This window comes from Tripterygium wilfordii, chromosome 3, assembly GCF_013401445.1.
Source record: "Tripterygium wilfordii isolate XIE 37 chromosome 3, ASM1340144v1, whole genome shotgun sequence".
Classification (NCBI taxonomy): Eukaryota; Viridiplantae; Streptophyta; class Magnoliopsida; order Celastrales; family Celastraceae; genus Tripterygium; species Tripterygium wilfordii.
The window spans coordinates 13579645-13602822 of NC_052234.1; the positions used below are offsets into that span (position 1 = coordinate 13579645).

Sequence of the window (23178 nt, forward strand, 5' to 3'; positions counted from 1 at the left end):
TTCCCGTTTATTTCCTTCCACTGGTTTTTAGTATGCATATTGATTAATGTTTACCTTTCTATTTCTATTTGTCACTTCATAGAGCAATCTCTATTTTATCTATTTTGTTGGTATAGTTGGATGCGATCGACTTTTAGTCCAGCTCATGTATTTCCATAGCAGCGGATTGTTTAGTCTGTTGATGATTTTACTTGTTTTTTCGCTCGTGCGGCCTCCAACCCGTGGGGGCCGCCCCCAAAGAAATTTGTTGGGCATGTGAGTTGAACTTAGGATCTCGTCTTTGGCAAAAGTTAATCTTGTCAACTTACCACCCAACCAACTCTCTTGGAGTTAATCAACCCCTTTCTACCAATAGGTGCTCTTGAAGTTAACGGGTTTGTCCTCTTTTTTAATGACAAGGGAAGGGGTTGTGATGTCAAATGGTTTTTCTGGTGCTTGTCTAGAGAATGGTCTAAGGGATCCCTCCAAATCATTACAAATTGTTGGTAAAGATCCATTCCGTCTTCGATGCTGAATCTATAAGGCATATTCTGCAACTTCTGTTAAAGTATAGGATAAATCTTGTTGAAGAACACATAATTCTTTACACATCCGATTCTTACACCGAAGCTCTCGCTCTCCTTTTAATTTAGGCACACCGCACATGTGAAAAGGATGTCAAGTTATTAAGTTAAAAAGTAATTACAAGATTATACAAAACAGCGGGAAAAAAAAAATTTGTGTTGTCAAAAATCAACACTTTGGAAGATCAGAAGGCGGTGGCGGTAGCTTCTGATTCGGTTGAGGTCCATCCAAAACAATCCATGGCATCCTGAGCCCCCAGCTTGTATGAACATCTAAGTGACAGTGCATAAACCACACCCCTAAAAACAAAAGCCAAAACAACTTCCTGAATATAAGCATTGCTCTCAAACCTTAAATAAATCAAATCTGAAATAAATTAGGATTTTATTGCATGTCATAGTCTTAAACAAGTATTCACCTGGATTGTCTGCTAGGAAGCGAATGGCAAGCCAACCACCAGCAGGTACTCCTGCCGTGTTCCTCTCAACAGGGTCCTTGAGATTGAAATTTGCAGGATCCTTGGTGGGATCGTAGTTTCCAAAACCTTGCCCAACCACGAAGAAGTTAAATCCATGAAGGTGAAGTGGGTGGCTCTCTGCCCCATTAATGCTTGTATCCTGCAAAACCAGTTCCACACTTGTGTTGAATGATAGTACCAATGCTTTTGTGCCATTGGTTACCATCGTGTTATTTGGTGGCGACCCTGTGTAGTTAAAGGGCGTAAGTGGTTGCTCTGGGAAATCACTGGTGTAAATGCCATTAGCCTGTCCAAAGAAATGGGCTTGAAGAAGAGCCACTGATGGAAGTGCAAAAGATACATTGTTGACAGAAGCTGCAAATTTGGTGCCATTTGGTCCTTGACACGTTGTGTTTGATGGGCATGGGTTACTCCCAAGTCCGACAGTGAAGAAAAACTTCCTGTCCACGGTTTGTGGCACATTAGCAGGGAATTGAGAATTAGCTAAGCTACGGAATTTCCTGGTAAAATTAGCAACAAAGCCAGTGGCATTAATAGCAGGGAGTGTTGGCTTGAATAATGGAAGCTTTTTGATGTTATTTGATGGGTGTTTGTATTTGAGGATGCCAGCGGTGGTTGAGTTGTCGAATGTGCCACTGCCAGTGAAATAAGGCCTGGCAGCCATAAGAAATGTTGCATTAGGGAAGTCTGGTTTGGTTTTGAGGAGGACATTGGTGGTTTGGCCTGGGGCGATGAGGAGTATATCGGTGTCAAAGGGTTTGACATAGACAGCATCAGCTTCGACCACAGTGAGAGTGTGGTTCGCAATGCTGAAGAAGAGCTCGTCATTAAGTGCAGCGTTGATGAATCGGAGAAGATATGTCTTCCCTGGCTTCACCTTCAGCTTAAATGTGTCTGCAGAGGCAGGGAAAAAACTGTCTTAAAGCATGTCTAGTAGCGATATATAACGAGGTGTGTTTTTCTTGGTGGATCTTGTCCACGATTACTGCCATGTATCTACCTTTCTTAGAGCAGTTGTACAATGGTCCTGGAAGTCCATTGATACAGTATGAATCTGAAACATTTGGGCCTCCTCCAGTTTGCAGAGCCTGGTTAATGATAGCCTCTGGATTTACATTAAACCACTCGCCTGCATGCATACCATAATTCTGCTAATGAGACTTGACTTAGATACATACATACACATATACAGGTATATATGTATCATAAGCAGAAAATGCTTTCTGAAAATTACCAAACATGATGGGGACTTCCTTGTAGGGTTTCTGGAACGGGTAAGATTCGTTACGTCTCGGAAGTATAATTATGGGACCATAGATTGTTGCTCTTAGCCAAGAAATATGTGCATGCCATAAGAGAGTTCCTCTCTGTCCAGTGAGTGTGAAGTTGTAAGTGTAAGACTGGCCAGTTTGAATAGGACATTGTGTTATATAAGCTGGTCCATCTGCCCACCCACTCCTTAGCTGCCGAACGCCGTGCCTGAGGGTAAGAGGTACCACACTCACACTCACACTCAATAATTAAACATTTGAGAAAGAAAATAAATGCATTTCTTGATGAATTCGTCCATACCAGTGAATGGTCACATTGTTTGAGACATGATTATTAACCTTAACGACAACTTGGTCACCTTCCCTTGCTATTAATGGAGGGCCTGGGAACTGTCCATTAACACTCAGGATTCTCCTTGTGTGGCATAATCTTGTCACATTGTGATAGTTAATCTTCATTGAGCAAAATCAGAATCAATTAGTTAATCATAGAAGGGACAACAGAGAGAAAGATAATGAAACCAACACAGAGTGTATGATGTATATAAACATTGAGAAATGTACATTGAAAGTGTAATGCCTAGTTATGGCTGCTCCAAGCACTGGCAGTAGTAATAAAGTGCAAAACCCACGAAGAAGAGCTGAAGAGATATAAGAAACAGCCATCTCTCACTTCACTGTCTTGTGACTTTGTGGGATACAAGCAGAGGCTTGCTATATAAAGATGGAAAATTAGGTAGCAAGATTTGCATTCTGCAGCCACTGGTCAGGGTTTTGGTTGAGCAGTGGATTTTAGAGTGTTGATTAAGGAAATTTTTTCCTTTAACAATCTTAATTAACTCTGATTGCTAATATGACCTTTTAGCACTGCACCATTTTCTTTAGATTACGAAGTAAGTTAACTAAAACAAAATTAAACCTTAGTAGATTACCAAACTGCCCTGATTTTGAAGTTAAAAAAATACATTAAATATAGGTAAAAAAAAAGAGAGTACATAACTCACACTGTGCACGGAGTCATGGACAAGACAACATATAATATGTGGAGAGTCCATTTTATGTAACTATAACTCTATCACTGAATCACATATTTGCATAATGTTAATGCTCTTCCAGCAATCGTAATTAACTTGAAATTGAGATTATGATAACTTTCCCTCATCGAACATTTGTTGCTTGTGCAATGTGCATAGCCACAAGAAGCTAAACCAACCAAGTCCTGTGCTATGGTTACATGTATATTGGATAAACCAATTTCAGACTTGAGGGTTGAGACTCTGACCAACCATAGGACTGGACTTGTATATTCCAGACTCTGCTCTGTTCTTGTTCGTAGACTCATAATCATGCAGTTGTAGGAAACAATGTCCTAATTAGTCCAGAGTTTAGCCGTTAACACGGTTTCCAATTTCAATATTGACAAGCCCAAGAAAGTATTGACTGCTGAATTCAAGACTTGGACATTGACATCACACAAGACCAAGATCTTCCTGCGACGTGCCACCAGACTTATGTGAAATTCCTCAAAAATTTCCCCAGACTTGTGTGAGTTAATTGACGTGCCACCAGAACCCAAGCCACGTATATATGGATGCATCTCTGCCCCCTTACGCAACCCAGCCAGTCTAAAGTGTCATTGAACAGAGCTTGATGTGATAAAAGAGTGCTTCTCAAACAAGGTCAAGGTCAAGACTCAAGGTTGAAGCAATTGCAAAAGCTAAAGGAGGTAATTCATGCAGTTTTAGGTGAAGTATGTGGAAATTGCACCATAACTATATTTGTTCTACGTATCACACACATCGCTTCCACCCAAATTTTCAGCTGTAAATCCATTGACCATTTACCAAAATTACAACTAACAAGTGACAATTATACTACCAGAATGACGATCTAGAAAACCAGTCACGCTCTTCAACTTTTCTACCCGAGTTTTTCAAACGGACCCCCCTTCTGTAATAGTAAAATTTCAACAGAAGCTGCTAGCGCGGGACACAAATCAATTTCAAATTCGGGTTTTTCAGATTCCAATAAATTCATGTCAAAGATACAAAACAAACAAATCTCCCAATTACAAATTGAAGCAGATGAATGTTCAAGTTTTCCCTAACAAAACGCTACAAACAAATTATATACCCTTTCCTCTTATACCTTCAAATCTAAAAATCATGCAGAAAAGAAAAGAAAAATCACTAACAGAGCGCATGATAGTGAAAGAGAGCTAAGCCCAGGCTTCCCGTGATGTGTGCATAGCGAATATAGTTTCAAGATCTGGAGCCTGAAAGTACCCATTCTTCGGTGGATCCCGCTTCTTTGCGGCCATTGATTTCTTCTTTGGTGGCGGTGGGCACACCAACGCCGCCGGAATCCGGTGTTTTGGAGTCGTACACTCATCCTCCATCAACTCAGATCCTCTCTACCGATGAACAAAACCTCGAATCAAAGCCAGAGAAGACTAGAAGAGAAGGGAATGGATGGAGAATTTACAGGGAGAGAAAACTTGGTTTCGAAGTTTTGAAATTTTAAAAATGTAAGGGAGCAAGGAATTTTCGTGACTGGTTTCATTTTAAGATGCCGTCATTGATTCGATTTTGATCGTGTGGTTGGCGTAGGTGACAGCTAAGCAATGCGTTTGGTGCCTTCGACGTGTCGGTTAGGGATTGCATCCTTGACATCAAATGGTTGTCTCACGTGGCCCATACCACGCTGTTTATCGTTGTCAAATCTGGCGGCGCCACTTTGAGTCGGTGTTTGCGCGGGATTTGCTTTCTTTGAATCATGACCATTCGCCAATTGTTGAGAACTGATGTACGGTTGGGATTGCGTCGGTGATATGCGATGGACATGGGCCTGTGTGCTTTCCCGATCCGGTAATATGATTTCATCTCAATGGCCCAAAGGGCTCCGTCTTGGGCTCAAACACGCATCTTAGTTTGGGACCAAACCCATCCTGAACATGGGCTCCCACCAAGTCCAGGCCTTTCTTGTTTAGGCCCAGCTAACACAGCTAGTTTTAGCTCCTCGGCCCGACAAGGACAGCTCACACCGCTCCATCCAGGCCTTTCTTGTTTCGGCCCAGCTAACACAGCTAGTTTTATCGCCTCGGCCCGACAAGGACAGCTCGAACCGCTCCATCCCTCTCCGGTCTCCGCATAGGACCCACCTAACACGTGCTAACCAATCACAAACCCACCGTCCCCGTTGATAAAGGGTTGACTTTTGGGGAGAAAAGGTCCACAAGGATTTGGTCTCAAACCTGCGCCCACTTCGGGTCACTAAACGACGCCGTGCAGCTAACCTAAGCCCACTTCTGACAGTCAACCCATTGTCCTTATATGGCGATGTTTCGTTTTTTCCAAGGAATCACAAAGTCAAAGCCGAATAGTAACAAAGCTTCCCTGACTTTGAAGCAATCTTGTTGGGATCATCTATGTCTAAGAGAGATGTATATGGACCTTCTCGATTTCTTTTAAATTTTAATCGTTTCTAATCTCAAATGGGTTATTTTGTTTGAATGGATAAGCAGTGTAAATTAATGTGTTTCATATGCAATTAAGGCAAAAATTACATGAAAAACCAAGATAACATGCCCCCACTTTTGATACAAATTTGTGGTTTTTGGGATTTAGAGTTGATTTTAAGATAAATGTGTGGTTTTTTCACAGTTTAACTATTAGCGTTGAAAATCAAGACAACCTTTTTACCAAACGGATTGCTAAACTTGTCTTATACTATAACGAGAGTTGAAATAGCTTGATTAATCTACTATATATCTTTTATTTTATTAATCTAGTATAATTTTAATGAATTCTTTAGTGGTTGACTATTGCTTTGGTTGATGAACTAGGGTCATGGGGTCAGGCAAAGGTTGGTCCACATGTATATAGCATCTATGCAACCATCCCATCAAAACAATATAACAAAGACAAAAGATGACTACAAATTAATGACGTTTCACTATAAAATGCCAGAAAGTGAGGAGATAAGTAGTGACGAGAGCCACCTATGACCACAAGAGGAATTTTGTCTTGTGAAATCAACCTTAGTTACCGAAACAATTTACATCAGCAAAATGCATGAGAAATAAATAGGTGGTGTGACCTTGGCCCCCAGTGTTACAGTTAACCTGAAATGCAATGCTACCGTTGACAGGTTTTTCACAGAAGTCAACACAGATTTGCTTTAAAAAGTCAAAGAGGGCACGTAGACGTCACAAACCCCTCTACATCTACTCCACTCATCTTCTTCTCTTATTAATCCTTTCTTCCTCTCTTACATTTCTTAAACTCAGAAACTCTGTGAAAACATCAATGGAGGAGGAAGTAATAAACACAAACACTTGGTTTGATGGGTCATCATGGGATGATGACTTTCTGAGAGAGCTTCTCTATGACGATTCACCTGTCTTTGCAGCAGAGCCAGATAATACAACAAGCTTAACTGATTTCCAAAAACCAAGATTTACTGACGAAAACATCATCAAACAGCTTATCTCCAATGTGTATTCAGGGCCAACGATTGGAGACATTGAAAGTGCTCTGTCGGTGACCGCAACCAGACAAGATCATGTCCAATCTCATCAGTCCAGGTCTGAATGTTTGGACTTGTTTTTTTGTTTTTGTTTCATGACCAAGTTATATGAGCTTCTGTTTTTATGCCCTTATGTTGGTTTTGTAGGATTTCAACGTTTGAAAGGAATATGAGTAAGATTGAGCATAAGTATACTCTGAAGATCAAGAGCTGTGGATATGGGATGGCTGATGATGGATATAAATGGAGGAAGTATGGGCAGAAATCAATCAAAAACAGCCCCAATCCTAGGTAAGTTTTTATGTTTTTCCTTGCTTTTTAACTCCTTTTCAGTGTCACAAGGAATTAAAGTATGAATCAAACTACACCTTATTACTTACTAACACAGATAAAATTTACTCTGTTCATAATATTTGTGTTTTTGATTCTTCTAATCCTACATAGCTCATTATTATCATGTCCCACGCATTGTTGAATTAATGTCAGAAAGTGTTAAAACATTCTCAAGACTACATAAGTATATATACATATATGTGTATAGATAATTAAGCATCTGGGTTTGTCCTGTTCCTGCAAATAAGTATTTTCAGTAGTAGTTTTGGCTTTACACAATTCAATGGCTACTAGTTAATAGTGTCTGTAGTTGAAAGATGCACCTGCAAAACTTTTCCATATGTCACCAGTAGTTGGTTTCCAAATTTGAATTTCTCGTTTGATTTCTTACAAATATAGGCAGTCCTGCTACTGAGATTCCATTTAGTAATACACCGTAAATCAGCCAAAAAATAAATAAATATATTGCATTCAAACTCTACATCTCGGTAAGATTTTTTGAAATTCTCGGCCCAAACATATTGAAGACATTATCCACAAGCCATGAACCTGCACAGATTTGTTTTTCATGGACCGTCTTTATTGATTCTTATATCCAAGAAAATGCATATTCAATGTGAAAGAAGCTAAGTGTTATTTATAAACCACTTGGCTGGACTATGTTAGACGGATGTGGATGTAAGTTTTTTTAGTGTTTGACAATATTATTGGATGATGTTTTCTAAAATAGCCATAAAAATTGCACTTGAGCAGGAGCTATTACAAGTGCACCAATCCAAGATGCAGTGCCAAAAAACAGGTTGAAAGATCCAGTGAAGAACCGGATACCCTCATCATCACCTACGAAGGCCTACATTTGCACTTCGCTTACCCATATTTCTTCGCGGCCCAGCCTCAGAACAAGAAGCCCAAGAAGTCAGCAGAAAATCCAATCCACGAAGAGCAAAAAACAACAGAGGCCGAAGAAGATACCGTGGTCAATAGTTCTCATGGGCCACAAGGCCCACAACTAATTGCGTCACTGGACGAGCTGGCCCAAGAAGACATTAGCCCACAAGGATTGCTTGAAGACATGGTGCCTTTAATGATTCGGAAACCACCGTGTGGTATTAGTGTCTCTTCCAACTCCTCTTCTCCTTCGTCTTGCCCGTCTCCTCCTACTTCATCTTCTTCCCTTTCTTGGTCTCCTAATTATTTATCTTCATTATTTGATTTCGCTATAAATAATTAAATACTACAATTAGGTGAAGGCCCATTAACGGGTTTGATGTATCTAAACGATGCCGTATAAGAATGATGATGTTAGATGAAGTTTCTTTACTAATGTAATGTCATTGTGTGAAAACAAGGAGCATGGGTTTTTTTCTTGCCTTCTGTGTTTCTATATATGTATGTGCAATATTTTATTGTAAATGCAAAACCAATGGGACTGGCCCAAATATGTCTGTCTCGTGGGTCTAAAGCAACAAAAGCCCCCATATGAATATTTTTGGGCCCAAAGACATCAGGCTCGGTACAAAAGCCCATACGAATACCCAGGCTGAAAAACTCTTACGCAGCCCACATAGTCAGGGGAGTCAATGACGAATATGACCTAATAATATTGCATTCATCCTGACATATATAAGGGTAATTCAGTAATTCGAACGAAGGCCTGTTCTCTGGTTCTGGTAATCGAATAATGTAATTCACTAATTTTCTCGCTCCGCCGCGCATTTCATCTCTACTTTCGAAATCGCTATAACAAATTGGAATTAACAGAAGAAAGAAAAAATCTGTTCGTTCTCTTACAAGCCAAACAGAGATTCTAAGCTCTATCTGGTGTTTCGTTGCTGTTATTAATTTATTCTCCTGATTAATTTTACCATCGCCAATATGATGATTTTCTCAAGAATCGGCTCCTCTGCTTCTTCTCGCGGTGCCCGTTTCACATTCCTAAGAGTAATTGCATTCTTAGATTTTAATGTTTTATGCGAATATATTCTTTTGTTCAAATTTATGTTCTGTTGTTAAATTGTTTTGATTTCGTTTTTAGGATGTGATTTCGGGAAATTATAGATATAGCAGGGCTACTTCGTTATTGGATGATTCGATTTCGATATCGACGACAACGAAGACGCTGGGCGGTGGTGCGTCCACGTCATGCGTAGATGATAGATTAGGGCTGAGCGGCTTTTTAACGTCTACTGGAGCTGGAAAAGAGCTCCTGAAGAATCCACTCTTGTTGAATGGGAATTTCCTTATTGCAAACCCTAGGTTTTGCAGATTTTTCTCGAGCGAAGCTCCGAAGGAAGGAAGTATGTAAACTAATCTTTGCCTTCTGTGTGTGTATGGTTTTTAGTCACTTTGTGCTTCACTGCTTTCTTCATATCCCTCTGCTGTTGTTTCTTAATGTAGAATATGAGAAGTACTATCCAAAGGGTAAAAAGGAAATCCCCAAAGCTAATGAACAGAAATCTGAGTCAAAAGGTACGAGTTTGTGTTTTTAGGGCCAATAACGGTCCTTGTTTTTGTTTCTTGATGGCTAGCTCATCCATTTGTTTAATTTAGATGTTGGTTAATAATCTAGACTTAACTTTACATTTGCGAACAGTATTATGCTGTTCATATTAGGTACAACACTAAATTAATGAATGCAATATGGATTATTAACAATATTTTCCCTGTCTTTTTCTTTTTCGGTGGCAGGAAATGCCATGCCGAGAGTCCAATTGCAGTTTGCGTCTTTGAGATATTATTTGATAACACAACTTTCTTTGCATCTTCACTTATCATTAATGTGTGTTTGTATATGTTCTTGTTGTGCTGTCAAATACTTTGATGCACTTAAGGAAATTTTGCCATCTGCTGATGGGTGTTTGTCCCTGATGCGGCACAGGCAAACAGTTGGCATCATTAGTCATGTTAATCAATGTTATGGTCTAAAATGATGTCTTTATTTAGTCTGCAGAGGTTACTGATTATTCAGTTATATTGAACTACAGGCTGACCCACATTTGTTGACTAAAGTCTCTTTTTAGAGCTGATTATGCTTAATTTTTTTGTGCTTGTCTAGAAGACTCGAGTGGAGGTGATAATGGGAATTCCCAGGACATCATGAAACTTTGGCAAAACGCAATCGTGTCTTTATTGATCATGTTCTTTCTGTATTCATCAATTTTTTCTCGTCCTCGTGAGCAGAAGGAGGTTTGCATTTTTCTATTTTGCTTGCATAAATAAATGTTATACATCTTTCTGATGGGCATATAACTTGTTCACTGTCTTTAATTTTTAATTATTTGGTAGATTTGAAATAGACTGGTGTTATAGCGTACATTTTGTGGTGCATGTTCATTTTCTGTACCAGGCATCTTTGTAGTTGCTGCGGAGGATGTATATTTGCACTGTTCTTGGCCTCCAGTTATAATTTTTTTCTTCAAAGAAAAAGGACATGCATTGAGGCACACAAGGGGTGTGCAATATGACCTTTTTGTTAGAATTAAATGTTGATAGTCAATAAATATAAACCGATTTTCTCAAATATACATGGTGTTCATTCATTTGGAGGTAATTCTTATCAATGTTATGAACTCAATGAAGTCTTTTTGATTTTTATGCAATGCCTGTAATCATGTATTTATTATATTGCTCTTAAGGGAATGCAAGGTTGTGGAAGAAAACTGGCTAGTGAATGAAGTATGAAATTTCATTTGCATTTCTTATCTAGGTGTGATGTTGCATTCCCTTTTGAACATGAAATGCTTTTCTCAGTACAAAAGAAATTCTAGTGCAATTTCCTTCAAGAATAGGAGCTTTATCTTTGGATTATTGATGTCTTTGCATTTTGTACTCTAAGCTTCTGATGACATGGTGTGGTTCTTTCTTACACTGCTAATTCCCTCTGCCCCCTAATTTATCAGATTAGTTTCCAAGAGTTTAAAAACAAGCTACTTGAACCTGGTCTCGTGGACCACATTGTTGTTTCGAATAAATCTGTTGCAAAAGTCTGTGTGAGGAGCTCCCCGCGCAGCGCAAATCAAACCAATGATGATGTTTCCCATGGAAACAGCACTGGCGGAAGCAATGGTTGCCAATATAAGTACTATTTTAACATAGGGAGTGTTGAATCCTTTGAGGAGAAGCTAGAGGAAGCCCAGGAAGTGCTGGGGATAGACCCTCATGATTATGTTCCTGTAATTTATGGAGAAGAAATTAACTGGTTCGCAGAGTTAATGAGGTTTGCTCCAACAGCCTTGCTTCTTGGAGCCCTCTGGTTCATGGGGAGAAAAATGCAGAGTGGATTTGGTACTCCTGGTGGCCGAGGTGGCCGAGGAATATTTAGTATTGGAAAAGCACAGGTTGCAAAAATGGATAAGAATACCAAAAATAAGGTTTGTCATACATTTAAATGTGATTATTGGTTGGACAGACAATGAATTGCAATTTAGAACAGACTGGTTGGGATCACTTATAGTTATACTCATGACACCAATTTTTTATCTAGGTATTTTTTAAAGATGTAGCTGGATGCGATGAGGCAAAACAAGAAATCATGGAGTTTGTACATTTCCTGAGGAACCCAAAGAAGTACGAGGAGCTAGGAGCGAAAATTCCGAAAGGTGCACTTCTTGTTGGGCCTCCTGGCACAGGGAAGACTCTTCTGGCAAAAGCTACTGCTGGCGAATCTGGTGTGCCTTTCCTATCCATATCTGGGTCAGATTTCATGGAAATGTTTGTTGGTGTTGGGCCAGCCAGAGTTAGAAATTTATTCGAAGAGGCAAGAAAATGTGCACCCAGTATAGTATTCATTGATGAGATCGATGCCATTGGTCGGGCAAGAGGGCGTGGAGGCTTTTCCGGTGGCAATGATGAGCGTGAAAGTACTCTTAATCAGTTGCTCGTTGAAATGGATGGATTTGGCACCACCTCTGGAGTTGTTGTACTTGCTGGCACAAATAGGCCTGATATTCTTGACAAAGCCCTTTTGAGGCCTGGTCGGTTTGATCGTCAAATTACAATTGATAAACCTGACATAAAGGGCCGTGATCAGATTTTTCAGATATATTTGAAGAAGCTGAAACTTGATAAGGAGCCATCATTTTACTCTCAGAGGCTTGCAGCTCTCACTCCTGGATTTGCTGGAGCAGACATTGCAAACATTTGCAATGAGGCTGCTTTGATAGCTGCAAGAAATGAGAGTGCACAGATCACGATGGAACATTTCGAGGCAGCCATAGACCGGGTCATTGGGGGTTTGGAAAAAAAGAACAAGGTATCTTATTTCTCCTTCATACTGTACTTTTTTCCACCTCCTTCATTGACCTATGCACATGATTCTGTTGCTAAAATATAAGATATCTGCATTTTCATTAGTTAAAGAACTGGAAAATGCTTGGGGCTTGATAAATTTGTGGAGCCATTTCTTGTGATGGCTCTTTCTTTGATAACAACTTTCTAGATCCGTGTGTTTTGCAATGTGTTTGACCAGAATTTTTTCCCCCTTTGCTCTACTCTTGTATCGAAGCTTAGACTCTGATAATGTAAAGCTAACTTAAGGTGAGAACGGAATAACTATATTCTGTCTTTAATGCTTGACGATGAATATGAGCTTCACCTCTTTTATTTATGCAGGTTATAAGCAAACTGGAACGGCGTACTGTTGCTTATCATGAATCTGGTCATGCTGTTACTGGTTGGTTCTTGGAACATGCAGAACCCTTGCTGAAGGTGACCATTGTACCTCGTGGGACCGCGGCACTTGGATTTGCCCAGTATGTTCCCAGTGAAAATCTTTTGATGACAAAGGAGCAACTCTTTGATATGACTTGTATGACACTTGGTGGTCGAGCTGCTGAGCAGGTAATTCTCATGCTCCCTTCTTCTTTTTTCTTCTTTTTTCGTCTTTATACCCTAATCTCCTTGGATGAGTAAATTAGAATTATGCCTTACTGAGAAATGCTAATCTAGCACCAACGAAAGATATAGCTAAGCTAGGTCTCAATTTTCTTATTTTAGGCTATTAGGATTTAGGTGTGTTGAGCTGGAGTTTCTTGGAATACAAGCTGATGTCAGATTCTAGACTTGGAATCTATGCTCTACACTCATGCAACAAGATCTTTTAAAAATTTGTGAATAATTCTTTGATGAAAAAGTTCACAACTAATATTTCTTGCAGTTATGCAACTAACCTCCTTTATTCGGCATTTATTTTTTCTTTGGTATAGGTTTTACTAGGGAAAATTTCAACAGGTGCTCAAAATGATTTGGAGAAAGTGACTAAGATGACTTATGCCCAAGTGGCAGTTTATGGTTTTAGTGACAAGGTGGGTCTTCTTTCTTTCCCTCAAAGTGATGATGGTTTTGAAATGATAAAGCCCTATAGTAGCAAGACAGGCGCGATTATTGATGGTGAGGTAAGAGAATGGGTCTCCAATGCGTATGAACGCACAGTAGAGCTTGTAGAAAAGCATAAAGAGCACGTGGCTCAAATAGCAGAATTGTTGCTTGAGAAAGAGGTGCTCCATCAAGACGACTTGGTACGAGTTCTGGGGGAAAGGCCATTCAAGTCAGCTGAGCCAACAAATTATGATAGGTTTAAGCAAGGGTTTCAAGAAGAAAGCAAGGAGTCTAAGGAAACAACAGAGGGTAGGAATGCAGAGGATGAAGGATCATCACCCTTGGAGCCTGAGGTTCTGCCTACATAAGGTTTGTACAAATGCGATTTTCTTGAAATTGACAAGTTGCATGGCTGTTCTTGTTCGATGTGGACTAACTTAAATTTGTAAAGATCATCATAGGAAAATAATGTATTTTGTTTAGAACTCTGCATCTGTGGAAATTGATTTATTTGTAAAAGCTAATGTAGGAGGGTATTGAAATAATATCCTTTTCAATCATGATCTTATCTGATTATCCTGTGATAGATGATGCATTTTGGATTATTATTGAAATTGTAAGTTGTAGAACCTGAGCCATATGCTCTGTGTGACTCACTGCCAAGTCGTTGGCTGATTGTGATGACCCAGACAAGTGGTCTTCACTGATTACTTGAAGATATGTGGTGTGCAGTAACACCCCCTAGACACGATTTCCACCATGCAAGGACGCATTTCCACCTTAGAATTAATTCTTTCCACACAGCCGAGAGTAGTACACTCATTATCTGTGAGTTGCCATAGAGGTTTATCCCATCGCAAATAGAAAGTGACATTTTAGGTGCTTTCCAATACTCACTCTTGGCTTAGATTCCGAGATTGTGGTCAAGTAGATACTTGAACCATAATTGATTGAGTGGTTGGTGGGTGTGGTTAACCATTTGGGTGATAGTCTAGTTGGGGAATCTCTCTAGGCCCAAACCGTATGGAATTGGGAGGTTCTGCCTACATAAGGTTTGTACAAATGCGATTTTCTTGAAATTGACAAGTTGCATGTCTCTGCTTGTTCGATGTGGACTAACTTAAATTTGTAAAGATCATCATAGGAAAATAATGTATTTTGTTTAGAACTCTGCATCTGTGGAAATTGATTTATTTGTAAAAGCTAATGTAGGAGGGTATTGAAATAATATCCTTTTCAATCATGATCTTATCTGATTATCCTGTGATAGATGATGCATTTTGGATTATTATTGAAATTGTAAGTTGTAGAACCTGAGCCATATGCTCTGTGTGACTCACTGCCAAGTCGTTGGCTGATTGTGATGACCCAGACAAGTGGTCTTCACTGATTACTTGAAGATATGTGGTGTGCAGTAACACCCCCTAGACACGATTTCCACCATGCAAGGACGCATTTCCACCTTAGAATTAATTCTTTCCACACAGCCGAGAGTAGTACACTCATTATCTGTGAGTTGCCATAGAGGTTTATCCCATCGCAAATAGAAAGTGACATTTTAGGTGCTTTCCAATACTCACTCTTGGCTTAGATTCCGAGATTGTGGTCAAGTAGATACTTGAACCATAATTGATTGAGTGGTTGGTGGGTGTGGTTAACCATTTGGGTGATAGTCTAGTTGGGGAATCTCTCTAGGCCCAAACCGTATGGAATTGGGAGGTCCTGAGTTCAATTCTTGCTAGAAGTGATATCCTTGTGATCATGCGCCTTGTCGTCATGTGAGAAATTTCTGTGCACGCGGATCTGATGACCTGAGTTTAGGCCCTTCTCAACTATCTAAGTGGCAAGTTTATCTCCTGTCATTTTCCGTTAACAAACAAAACTACAAAAGTTATGAGTGGATGTGGTTCCTTCTGAAACTACATTTTCTTGGGGAGTGCCATCGAGCAAAAGTCCCTTCGCATACGTCCACACATTAATGGACTCTTGGTTGGAAAAGCACACCCAAGAAGAGGGTGGTGCCTTCCAACAATGTGACCAATGATTTGGAGCGGAGCCCCAGCTAGATTCAATAATATTGCAGCCAAAAAAAAACCCTAATGAGCTCATTAAGTTTGTATATAAATTGTGCTTGCTGGGCCCCAAGGACTACATGTAGAATTGGCACATTATATAATTTGCTACGACATAGCATGTAAAAAGTCATGCGAATCTTTTTCTTACATGTCCAATACCGAACCAGAACACTGCCTAAACAATGATTGGAGGAGTCCAATGATATGTGGGTTTGTCCATATTTGGCACCGCGTTTGAGTTGAGGTAGATATTTTAATCAAGGTGACAGTTGTTCACAACCAATGCTTAACACGAGGAATTTGAATTCTAATTAAATTAGGTTCATATAGAGACTAAAACTACCCAATGATGTACACATTAACGTAACTTTCATTTTTTAAATTAACACGTATATGAACAAGCAATGACTTTTTTAAACCAACAACGTGGTTATACGAATCTATCTTTTGAATATTGGATATGTGTCTGAATTCGATCATCAAGCCAGCTTACACAAATGTTTTTCACATGAACACAGGATAAATTACAACAAATTTGTCTGGAGCCAAAAAGTAGTGAGATAGACATACATTACAACAAACTTGTTTGCTAAAAAATCTCAATTCAATACTGGCGTTGTTTGGTTGTTGGTACGATGGAAAGTAGATATTAATTCATAGATGCATCTACGTATCGTCATCTCATGCACATATTCTGTGCCAGCAAAAGTATTGTCTGCATCATATTTAATGATAGAAAGCCTGAAAGCCAACCACTCCTCTTCATCAGTTCATTGTTCAAATCATTCACACTATTCTCATACTAAATTACTAATAATGTTCAAATGTTATGTTTAAGAGAGATGAATATTAATCGTTAATTATACATATAATACATGCAACATCAATTTTCAAAAATCCCAAAAAAGAAAAAAAAGAAAAAAAGAAAAAAAAAGAAACACAAGACTAACCACGTGGGCAATAGCGTAGTGGTGAATCTTTATGTGTCGAACTATAATCATATGAATTCGTAATGTCTTGAGTTCGATTCCCATTAGAAACAATATCTTTGTAGCCAAATGTTGGGCTTTTGGGAAATCTTTTTGTGCACAGGGTTGACATCCCGAGTTTAGACATCCGAAAACAAATGACAATTTTGTATAATATCATTTTCGGTTATTAAAAAAACATGAGAGAGATGTTTATGAATTAGGGAATACCAAATTCGGTTTCTTGTCCTAATTAAGAACCTAGTAAGAAAGTATTTTGTTTTTGGAATTTTTGTTGTGTAAAAACAAAACACGGCATCTATCTCCCAAAGACCAAAATGCCTTCACATAGGCATTACCTTATTGTTATTGACATTAGCCAATGATCACACATCATGTCATCTTTATATAAAACTTATGAACGTGCTTCACCGACACATGCTAGTTGGTTTAATGTTCATGTGCAGACGTCCTCTGCTAACAAGTGGGAGGGATCCCACCTGTTAGAACAGCAACTCGATAATTTATAAGTTATGGATGTCCGCACCCGAATATTTATATATATATATATATTGATTAATTAATTAAATTTGATATTTTATTTGATTGACAATTGAGGGTAATTCTGGAATATGAGAGGAGACTGGAGAGGGAGTGCGATGGCAAAACTGGAAATGTGTAAAGAAAAGAGGGTCCAGAAAGTACAATACGTTTTTAGAGCTGGAAACGTGAATAATGAGAAGGCTTTTTCGTCCCTTCCTCTTCTGGTCTTCCCTTCTCAGTATATATTTTTTTTAATTTTTAAATTGTTAAACGTGGTATAAAAATAATTTTAAATACAATTATTCGACACAAGGCAACGGGGCTTCCCTGCCTATTTAAACCCGTCTTTGCTGCCTTTTTCCTCCCCCCTCCTTCGCAGTTCAATCCTCTCCATATACAGCTGATTTTTCTCTCTCGCTCTCTCTTTGCCATTTCGTTGCCTGCTTAAGGTTCTTTGATCGGAAATGGAATACGAAGAAAGCTACCTGCAAGCAAAAAGGCCCAAATACGATTGCCTCTTGTTTGGTCGGTGTTTTCTAGTCTGTAAAATGTGTTCAGAGGCTTGAATAACTTTCACTGAAAAATTAAATAACCATGATTTTCAATTTTGCAGATCTTGATGACACCCTTTATCCCCTTAGTTCTGGTATTGCATCTGCATGTGGCAAGAACATTCAAGGTATAGCTAATATCCCCCTTGCTCCTTACTTCTTGTTATGACTTGATGTCTGTCTTCCTTTCCATTGTTGGTTCAAGTTTAATTTAATTTCCTTTTGTAGATTACGTGGTTGAAAAGCTTGGCATAGAAGAGAGCAAAATCACTGCATTGGGTAATCTTCTGTACAAGAACTATGGAACAACCATGGCAGGTCTCAGGGTAATGCCTTTTTCATTTTCCATCAAAAAAATTCAAATTTCTTTAAAGGGATAGGATTTTGGACAAGTCTTGACCAGTTGTAAGTAATTTCTGGGTTGTGGTTTTTCTTTGCAGGCTATTGGCTATGACTTTGACTATGATGAATACCACAGTTTTGTTCATGGGAGACTACCCTATGAGAAGTTAAAACCAGATCCTCTTTTAAGGCATCTTTTGATGACTCTGCCTATTCGGAAAGTTGTAAGTACCTTCTACACCAGACGAATTAGCCAAAAGGGTTTGCTTGGTACTGTTTTCTCACACTATCTGTCTTTATGTTTTATGTGCATCAGATCTTTACAAATGCAGACAAGGTCCATGCGCTTAAATGTCTTAACAGGCTTGGGTTAGAAGACTGTTTCGAAGGGATTATCTGCTTTGAGACCCTAAATCCTACTCACAAGAGCACTGTTTCTGATGATGAGGATGACATTGCGTTTGTGGGATCAAGGGCTGATGATTCTGTAGCTAATAACAGTAATCCTAAAATTTTTGACATTATAGGACATTTTACTGAACCAAACCCAAGTACTGAATTACCAAAGACACCCGTTATATGCAAACCATCTGAAGCAGCCATAGAGAGAGCTCTCAAGATGGCTAACATTAATCCTCAAAGAACTGTAAGTTTAGAATCTGAAACTTACTTAGGTCCTTGCAAAATTCATCAACAGTGCAAGTTTATTTGCCTTATAACCAAATCTTTCATGTCCTTTCAGTTGTTCTTTGACGATAGCGTCCGCAACATCCAGGCCGGAAAGAACGTAGGCCTACACACTGTACTGGTTAGTCACTGGGAATTTTGTGTCTTCCATATGTTTTACATTTGGAGGAGTTGCTAATACGATTCTCCTGAATGTAGGTTGGCAAATCTCAAAGGGTCAAAGGCGCGGATTATGCCCTAGAGAGCATCCACAATATCAAGGAAGCATTACCGGAGCTTTGGGAGGCTGAGATAAAATCAGAAGTTGGTTACTCAGGCAATGTTGCAGTTCATGCATCAGTGACAGCTTAGAATTGAACATATGTTGTTAATTATCAGTATCATGACAAATGATAGGAGAAATATTGCTAGTGGGAATCCTACCATCCCCAGTTTCTCAAATCACTATTCATATGGTGTAGATGTTCTGTTCTGTTCTGTTCTGTTCATAATTTTAATGTCAATAAAAATAATTCATCTTCCTTGGCGTACCTCTGTGTCACACTTGGCAATATTAATCACCTCCCCTGCTCTTGGATCCTTTTATATATATAACTGGAGTCGCAATCATATACCAATCATAAGGTCTCAATACCATGATTATCACGCTATGTGACGAAATATACAAAAGAAGATAGATGTGATGTGTGCGATCCTTTACTCGTGGTAGAGCCAATGGGGGTGGGAATCGACGAATCGTGTCCGTTCGCTTGGAAGGTCCAACAGAGCTCTTTTTGGGCTTGGATGAAAGTTGAAGTGCAGCTAGGCCTGCGATTGTCCAGTTAAGGCCCAACTAGCAATCACGTCAAGGGTTGGGCTGACAGACGAAAAAGAGGTCTATCAATACCAAATCCAAAGAGCACGGGCTGGAGTGCCTGCGGGCTAATAGTTAGGCCTCGAAATCAAGCCCACCCAGGTCTCTTAATCGCCGTTGGCGGCAAGAAATAATTCTTCGCTTCATCGGCCCAACATATTTCTTATTGGGCATGTGTTGGGCCTCCATTTGCTCCACTTGAAGGCCCAACTCACAATCAGGCCAAGTGTTGGGCATAATGTAAGAAACCATGGGCCTAAACCTAAGGACTTTGAGGGCTTATGAGCCTTAACAGCCCAGAACAGCATACTTTAAAGGCCCACTGAAACTAATGGAAATTATGAAGCAGCTCGAAAGTCGAAACGCAACGATATCTGAGAAGGATAAGATTGTTGGATAAAGAAGTGAATTTTTTAATGAAGGGACAACTAATTAACGGCTAACAAGGAAACAGATAGCAAGAAATCTCCCTCTCTCGTCACCGGTCTGGCGAATTCTGCTCCTCTCGCGGTGGTCGTATGGATTTGAGTTCCACCTACTAGTCTCCATCAATGGCATCTGCGACGTGTGTCCCGCTGCAGCTATTTGTTGGTCAAGGTCATAAATACAGTCGCACTTCGTTTTCATTGCCATTTCTCCCTAACGGGGGCAGAAGAGGTTTCCGGAAAATAAGAGTTTTGTCGGCGGCGACGACAGATATATCTACAAGCACCGTTCTCGTCACCGGCGCTGGTGGAAGAACCGGTATTCACACTCTCTCTCTTGTTCATTTGTTATTGTGTTTCTGAAAGCTGAAATCAATTTAATTTCTTCAGTGATTACGTTTTTCGAGTTGTGTTTTGTTTGATTCGCTGTTTCACTGACGACCGATTATTTTTTAGGTCCCTAGGGAGGATGAGGTGAACTGATGAACTATATCTTTTGTAGAGTGTATTTTGATTTCTCTCAAGAGAAGGGACAAGTTTAGATTTTGAGGGGAATTTTTAGGGTTTTCTGACAATGAAGTTGCAACCCATGCTTTGGCGTTATATGGTTCTGAACTTGATAACGCAACTGGCATTTTATTCAAAGGATTCCCAAGTAAAATTGGATCGGAATTAGGAACATGCTTCTAAAATCTGTCGATAACTTCGAAATGGCACAGCTGAAATCCTTGCTGTTTGTTCCCCTAAACTTTAGACTTTATGCTGTGTTAATTCAAGGGTATATCTCATTAATTAACGACCTAATTTGGGTCATGCAACATATCTTTTGGTGTTATTTGTATTGGACAGTGGACACTGATGTAAGAACTCTTGCTTACCCCTACGTCCCACCTTAAAAAGGGGCACTTGTGTTATTGCTGTAGCTAATGCATTAATTTCATTTCTTTCCTTACGATAATGTATATTTCATTTATTTTCAAGATGCATAGTTGATTTATATTTCCTGTTATGTTGCTTATTGAAGTGGTTTTGTTGGTGGAGCTTTGCAGGTCAGATAGTTTATAAAAAGTTGAAAGAAAGATCAGAGCAGTATGTTGCGAGAGGTCTGGTCAGAACTCAGGAGAGCAAGGAGAAAGTTGGTGGGGCAGATGATGTTTTTATCGGGGATATAAGAGATGCCGGCAGCATTGTTCCTGCTATCGAAGGCATTGATTCTCTCATAATTCTCACGAGTGCAGTGCCAAAGATGAAGCCAGATTTTGATCCATCCAAAGGTGGAAGGCCTGAGTTTTATTTTGAAGATGGAGCATTCCCTGAGCAGGTAATGGCCTTATGTTTATGAATTTAGGATTTCGATACCCCTTTGCTCGACTTCTCTTTCCCCTTTTTTGTCCTATTCTCACACAGAGACACACTTACTACATAAATCACAATAAGTTGTTTAGAAGATAAATTTTCATTTACAGTTCTATTTTGATGGATTTTTTTTGCTATTAGGTTGACTGGATTGGTCAAAAAAATCAGATAGATGCTGGTGAGAATTTTTTTGCTCATCCTTGCTGATCTCTCCCTAACTAATTTAGTTTCATTTTGTACGCATAACCTGAATTATATTATTGTATGCACAGCTAAGGCTGCAGGAGTAAAACAAATTGTGTTAGTTGGTTCTATGGGTGGAACAGACCTTAATAATCCGTTGAACAGCCTTGGAAATGGAAACATATTGGTTAGTAGGCCTCCTTCTCATCGCCTCTAAATAACTCCTATTACCGTATTACGGTTGTTTTTTTATGCTTGCCAGAACCACATTGCAATTCTCCTTGGTGTTTGCTGGACTTCTTATTGGACTTTGTTGTTCTCTCTACCTTCTTTCAATAGCTTCCTTCTGTTGTCTCATTTCAGGTTTGGAAGAGAAAGGCTGAGCAATACTTGGCTGATTCTGGTATTCCTTACACCATAATACGGTAAACCATTAAAATCCATGGCAATGTAGTCTCTCTCTTTCTAATTTCGTGACAAGGTTTACAAATCCTGTCTAGGTGTCAACCGATCTTTTAGCAAAGGTTAGCATGTCTTATCAATTAGCAGATGTAGTAATAAGGTGGTTAAAATCTTTCTTTGGTATATTGTAACTGGTCTAGGAAAAAGCTGTCTTCCTTGATTGGTAGAGTAAAATACAACAATAGCATCATATGACTCTCTCTCTAGTGACTGCTCAAAAATTATGGCATTCTTGTGACGTCGTAGTTGTTGGTTCTTCACTATTTTTCTTTCCAGTTGACGTGTAACTTCTTGGTCTAATTAAGGGCTGGAGGGCTGCAAGATAAAGATGGAGGTGTCCGAGAATTGATTGTGGGGAAGGATGACGAGATTCTGAAGACAGAGACAAGAACTATAGCAAGGGCTGACGTTGCTGAAGTATGCATTCAGGTAATGTATCTGCGCGAACATTTATTTTCCTAATCTTTCTTTGTGTTGCATATTTCAGTGTTTATTTTGTGGTCCTTCAAATGTTTTCTCACTCCAGTTTTAATCTTAAACAGGCACTGCAGTTTGAGGAGGCCAAATTTAAGGCATTTGATCTGGCATCAAAGCCCGAGGGAACTGGTTCCCCAACGAAAGATTTCAAATCTCTATTCTCCCAAATTACAACCCGGTTTTAACCCTCAACTTGGACTGTGTTTCAGTGTTTGGTCAAGGATTATGTTACTACTTTACCGAACATCAATTCGGAATGCTGTAACTGAATGTGTTGATCAGGGATGAGAACCCAAGGAATAATGATATTCAGCTGCTTGTGTTTCGTTTCTTTAAAGCATGTAGCTGGGCATTTAAATAAGAGAAATTGAGACACTGTGAAGGTTCTGTAAGTATGTATCAGCTTAACTTTGCAATTGAATGTGTTTATTTGGTACATGCATCCTTGGTTGTCTCGGTATGTCTAAATGGAGTAAAAAGAAATCAATTGGTTCCAGAAGCCATATTTTGAAAGCAATTTCCCAATCAAGGGATTGGAGTTTTTTTATTTGTATTTTATATCTTGGCGAATGTCACATGACAATGAATTTTTCCAATTAACAAACAGATTTCAATTGCTCTTCTTAATTAGCAAAATTAATATTGAACCCTGGTTGTTATCAAGGTGATACACATTATCTCCACCACTCTAACTAATTGTTTGGGTGTAAATTAATATTGAATTTATTAATAAATTTAAAACATATTTTCTCATAATATATTTGACGT

General features: G+C 39.2%; 6 protein-coding genes across 8 annotated transcripts; 4 read left to right on the top strand and 2 right to left on the bottom strand.

The window, feature by feature from the left end:
- Positions 1 to 526: 526 nt before the first annotated feature.
- Positions 527 to 3066, bottom strand: LOC119984772 (laccase-17-like). The gene is made up of 6 exons (XM_038828880.1): positions 2878 to 3066; positions 2615 to 2766; positions 2277 to 2521; positions 2043 to 2171; positions 983 to 1936; positions 527 to 863 (listed from the first exon to the last, which is right to left on the bottom strand). Exons 1-6 carry the CDS (start codon positions 2977 to 2979, stop codon positions 733 to 735), a joined length of 1713 nt encoding a protein of 570 aa, XP_038684808.1. The 5' UTR covers positions 2980 to 3066; the 3' UTR covers positions 527 to 732.
- A 1229-nt stretch (positions 3067 to 4295) lies between these two features.
- Positions 4296 to 4860, bottom strand: LOC119984794 (cyclin-dependent protein kinase inhibitor SMR4). Its single transcript, XM_038828911.1, has one exon. The coding sequence runs from the start codon at positions 4709 to 4711 to the stop codon at positions 4532 to 4534; it is 180 nt and encodes a 59-aa protein (XP_038684839.1). The 5' UTR covers positions 4712 to 4860; the 3' UTR covers positions 4296 to 4531.
- Positions 4861 to 6596: 1736 nt separating this feature from the next.
- On the top strand, positions 6597 to 8532 carry LOC119984778 (probable WRKY transcription factor 49). Its single transcript, XM_038828890.1, has 3 exons — positions 6597 to 6898; positions 6988 to 7131; positions 7927 to 8532. The coding sequence occupies exons 1-3, from the start codon at positions 6621 to 6623 to the stop codon at positions 8402 to 8404; spliced, it is 900 nt and encodes a 299-aa protein (XP_038684818.1). The 5' UTR covers positions 6597 to 6620; the 3' UTR covers positions 8405 to 8532.
- Positions 8533 to 8864: 332 nt separating this feature from the next.
- Positions 8865 to 14753, top strand: LOC119984752 (ATP-dependent zinc metalloprotease FTSH 10, mitochondrial-like). Of its 3 annotated transcripts, XM_038828861.1 has the most exons (9): positions 8865 to 9114; positions 9209 to 9470; positions 9571 to 9642; positions 10229 to 10359; positions 11073 to 11543; positions 11657 to 12424; positions 12784 to 13011; positions 13377 to 13841; positions 14525 to 14753. In XM_038828861.1, the coding sequence occupies exons 1-9, from the start codon at positions 9049 to 9051 to the stop codon at positions 14537 to 14539; spliced, it is 2478 nt and encodes an 825-aa protein (XP_038684789.1). In that variant the 5' UTR covers positions 8865 to 9048; the 3' UTR covers positions 14540 to 14753. The 3 variants fall into 3 exon arrangements, with proteins under 3 accessions (XP_038684789.1, XP_038684784.1, XP_038684794.1); XM_038828856.1 differs by lacking the exon at positions 14525 to 14753 and having other exon boundaries at positions 13377 to 14070; XM_038828866.1 differs by lacking the exon at positions 14525 to 14753 and having other exon boundaries at positions 10232 to 10359; positions 13377 to 14070.
- Positions 14754 to 17422: 2669 nt separating this feature from the next.
- Positions 17423 to 19184, top strand: LOC119995147 (suppressor of disruption of TFIIS-like). Its single transcript, XM_038841548.1, has 7 exons — positions 17423 to 17599; positions 17688 to 17753; positions 17854 to 17951; positions 18066 to 18191; positions 18284 to 18613; positions 18710 to 18775; positions 18853 to 19184. Exons 1-7 carry the CDS (start codon positions 17539 to 17541, stop codon positions 19003 to 19005), a joined length of 900 nt encoding a protein of 299 aa, XP_038697476.1. The 5' UTR covers positions 17423 to 17538; the 3' UTR covers positions 19006 to 19184.
- Positions 19185 to 19916: 732 nt separating this feature from the next.
- Positions 19917 to 22851, top strand: LOC119989110 (uncharacterized protein At5g02240-like). Its single transcript, XM_038834431.1, has 7 exons — positions 19917 to 20251; positions 20982 to 21253; positions 21430 to 21466; positions 21561 to 21658; positions 21835 to 21896; positions 22239 to 22362; positions 22476 to 22851. The coding sequence occupies exons 1-7, from the start codon at positions 20059 to 20061 to the stop codon at positions 22593 to 22595; spliced, it is 906 nt and encodes a 301-aa protein (XP_038690359.1). The 5' UTR covers positions 19917 to 20058; the 3' UTR covers positions 22596 to 22851.
- Positions 22852 to 23178: the final 327 nt, after the last annotated feature.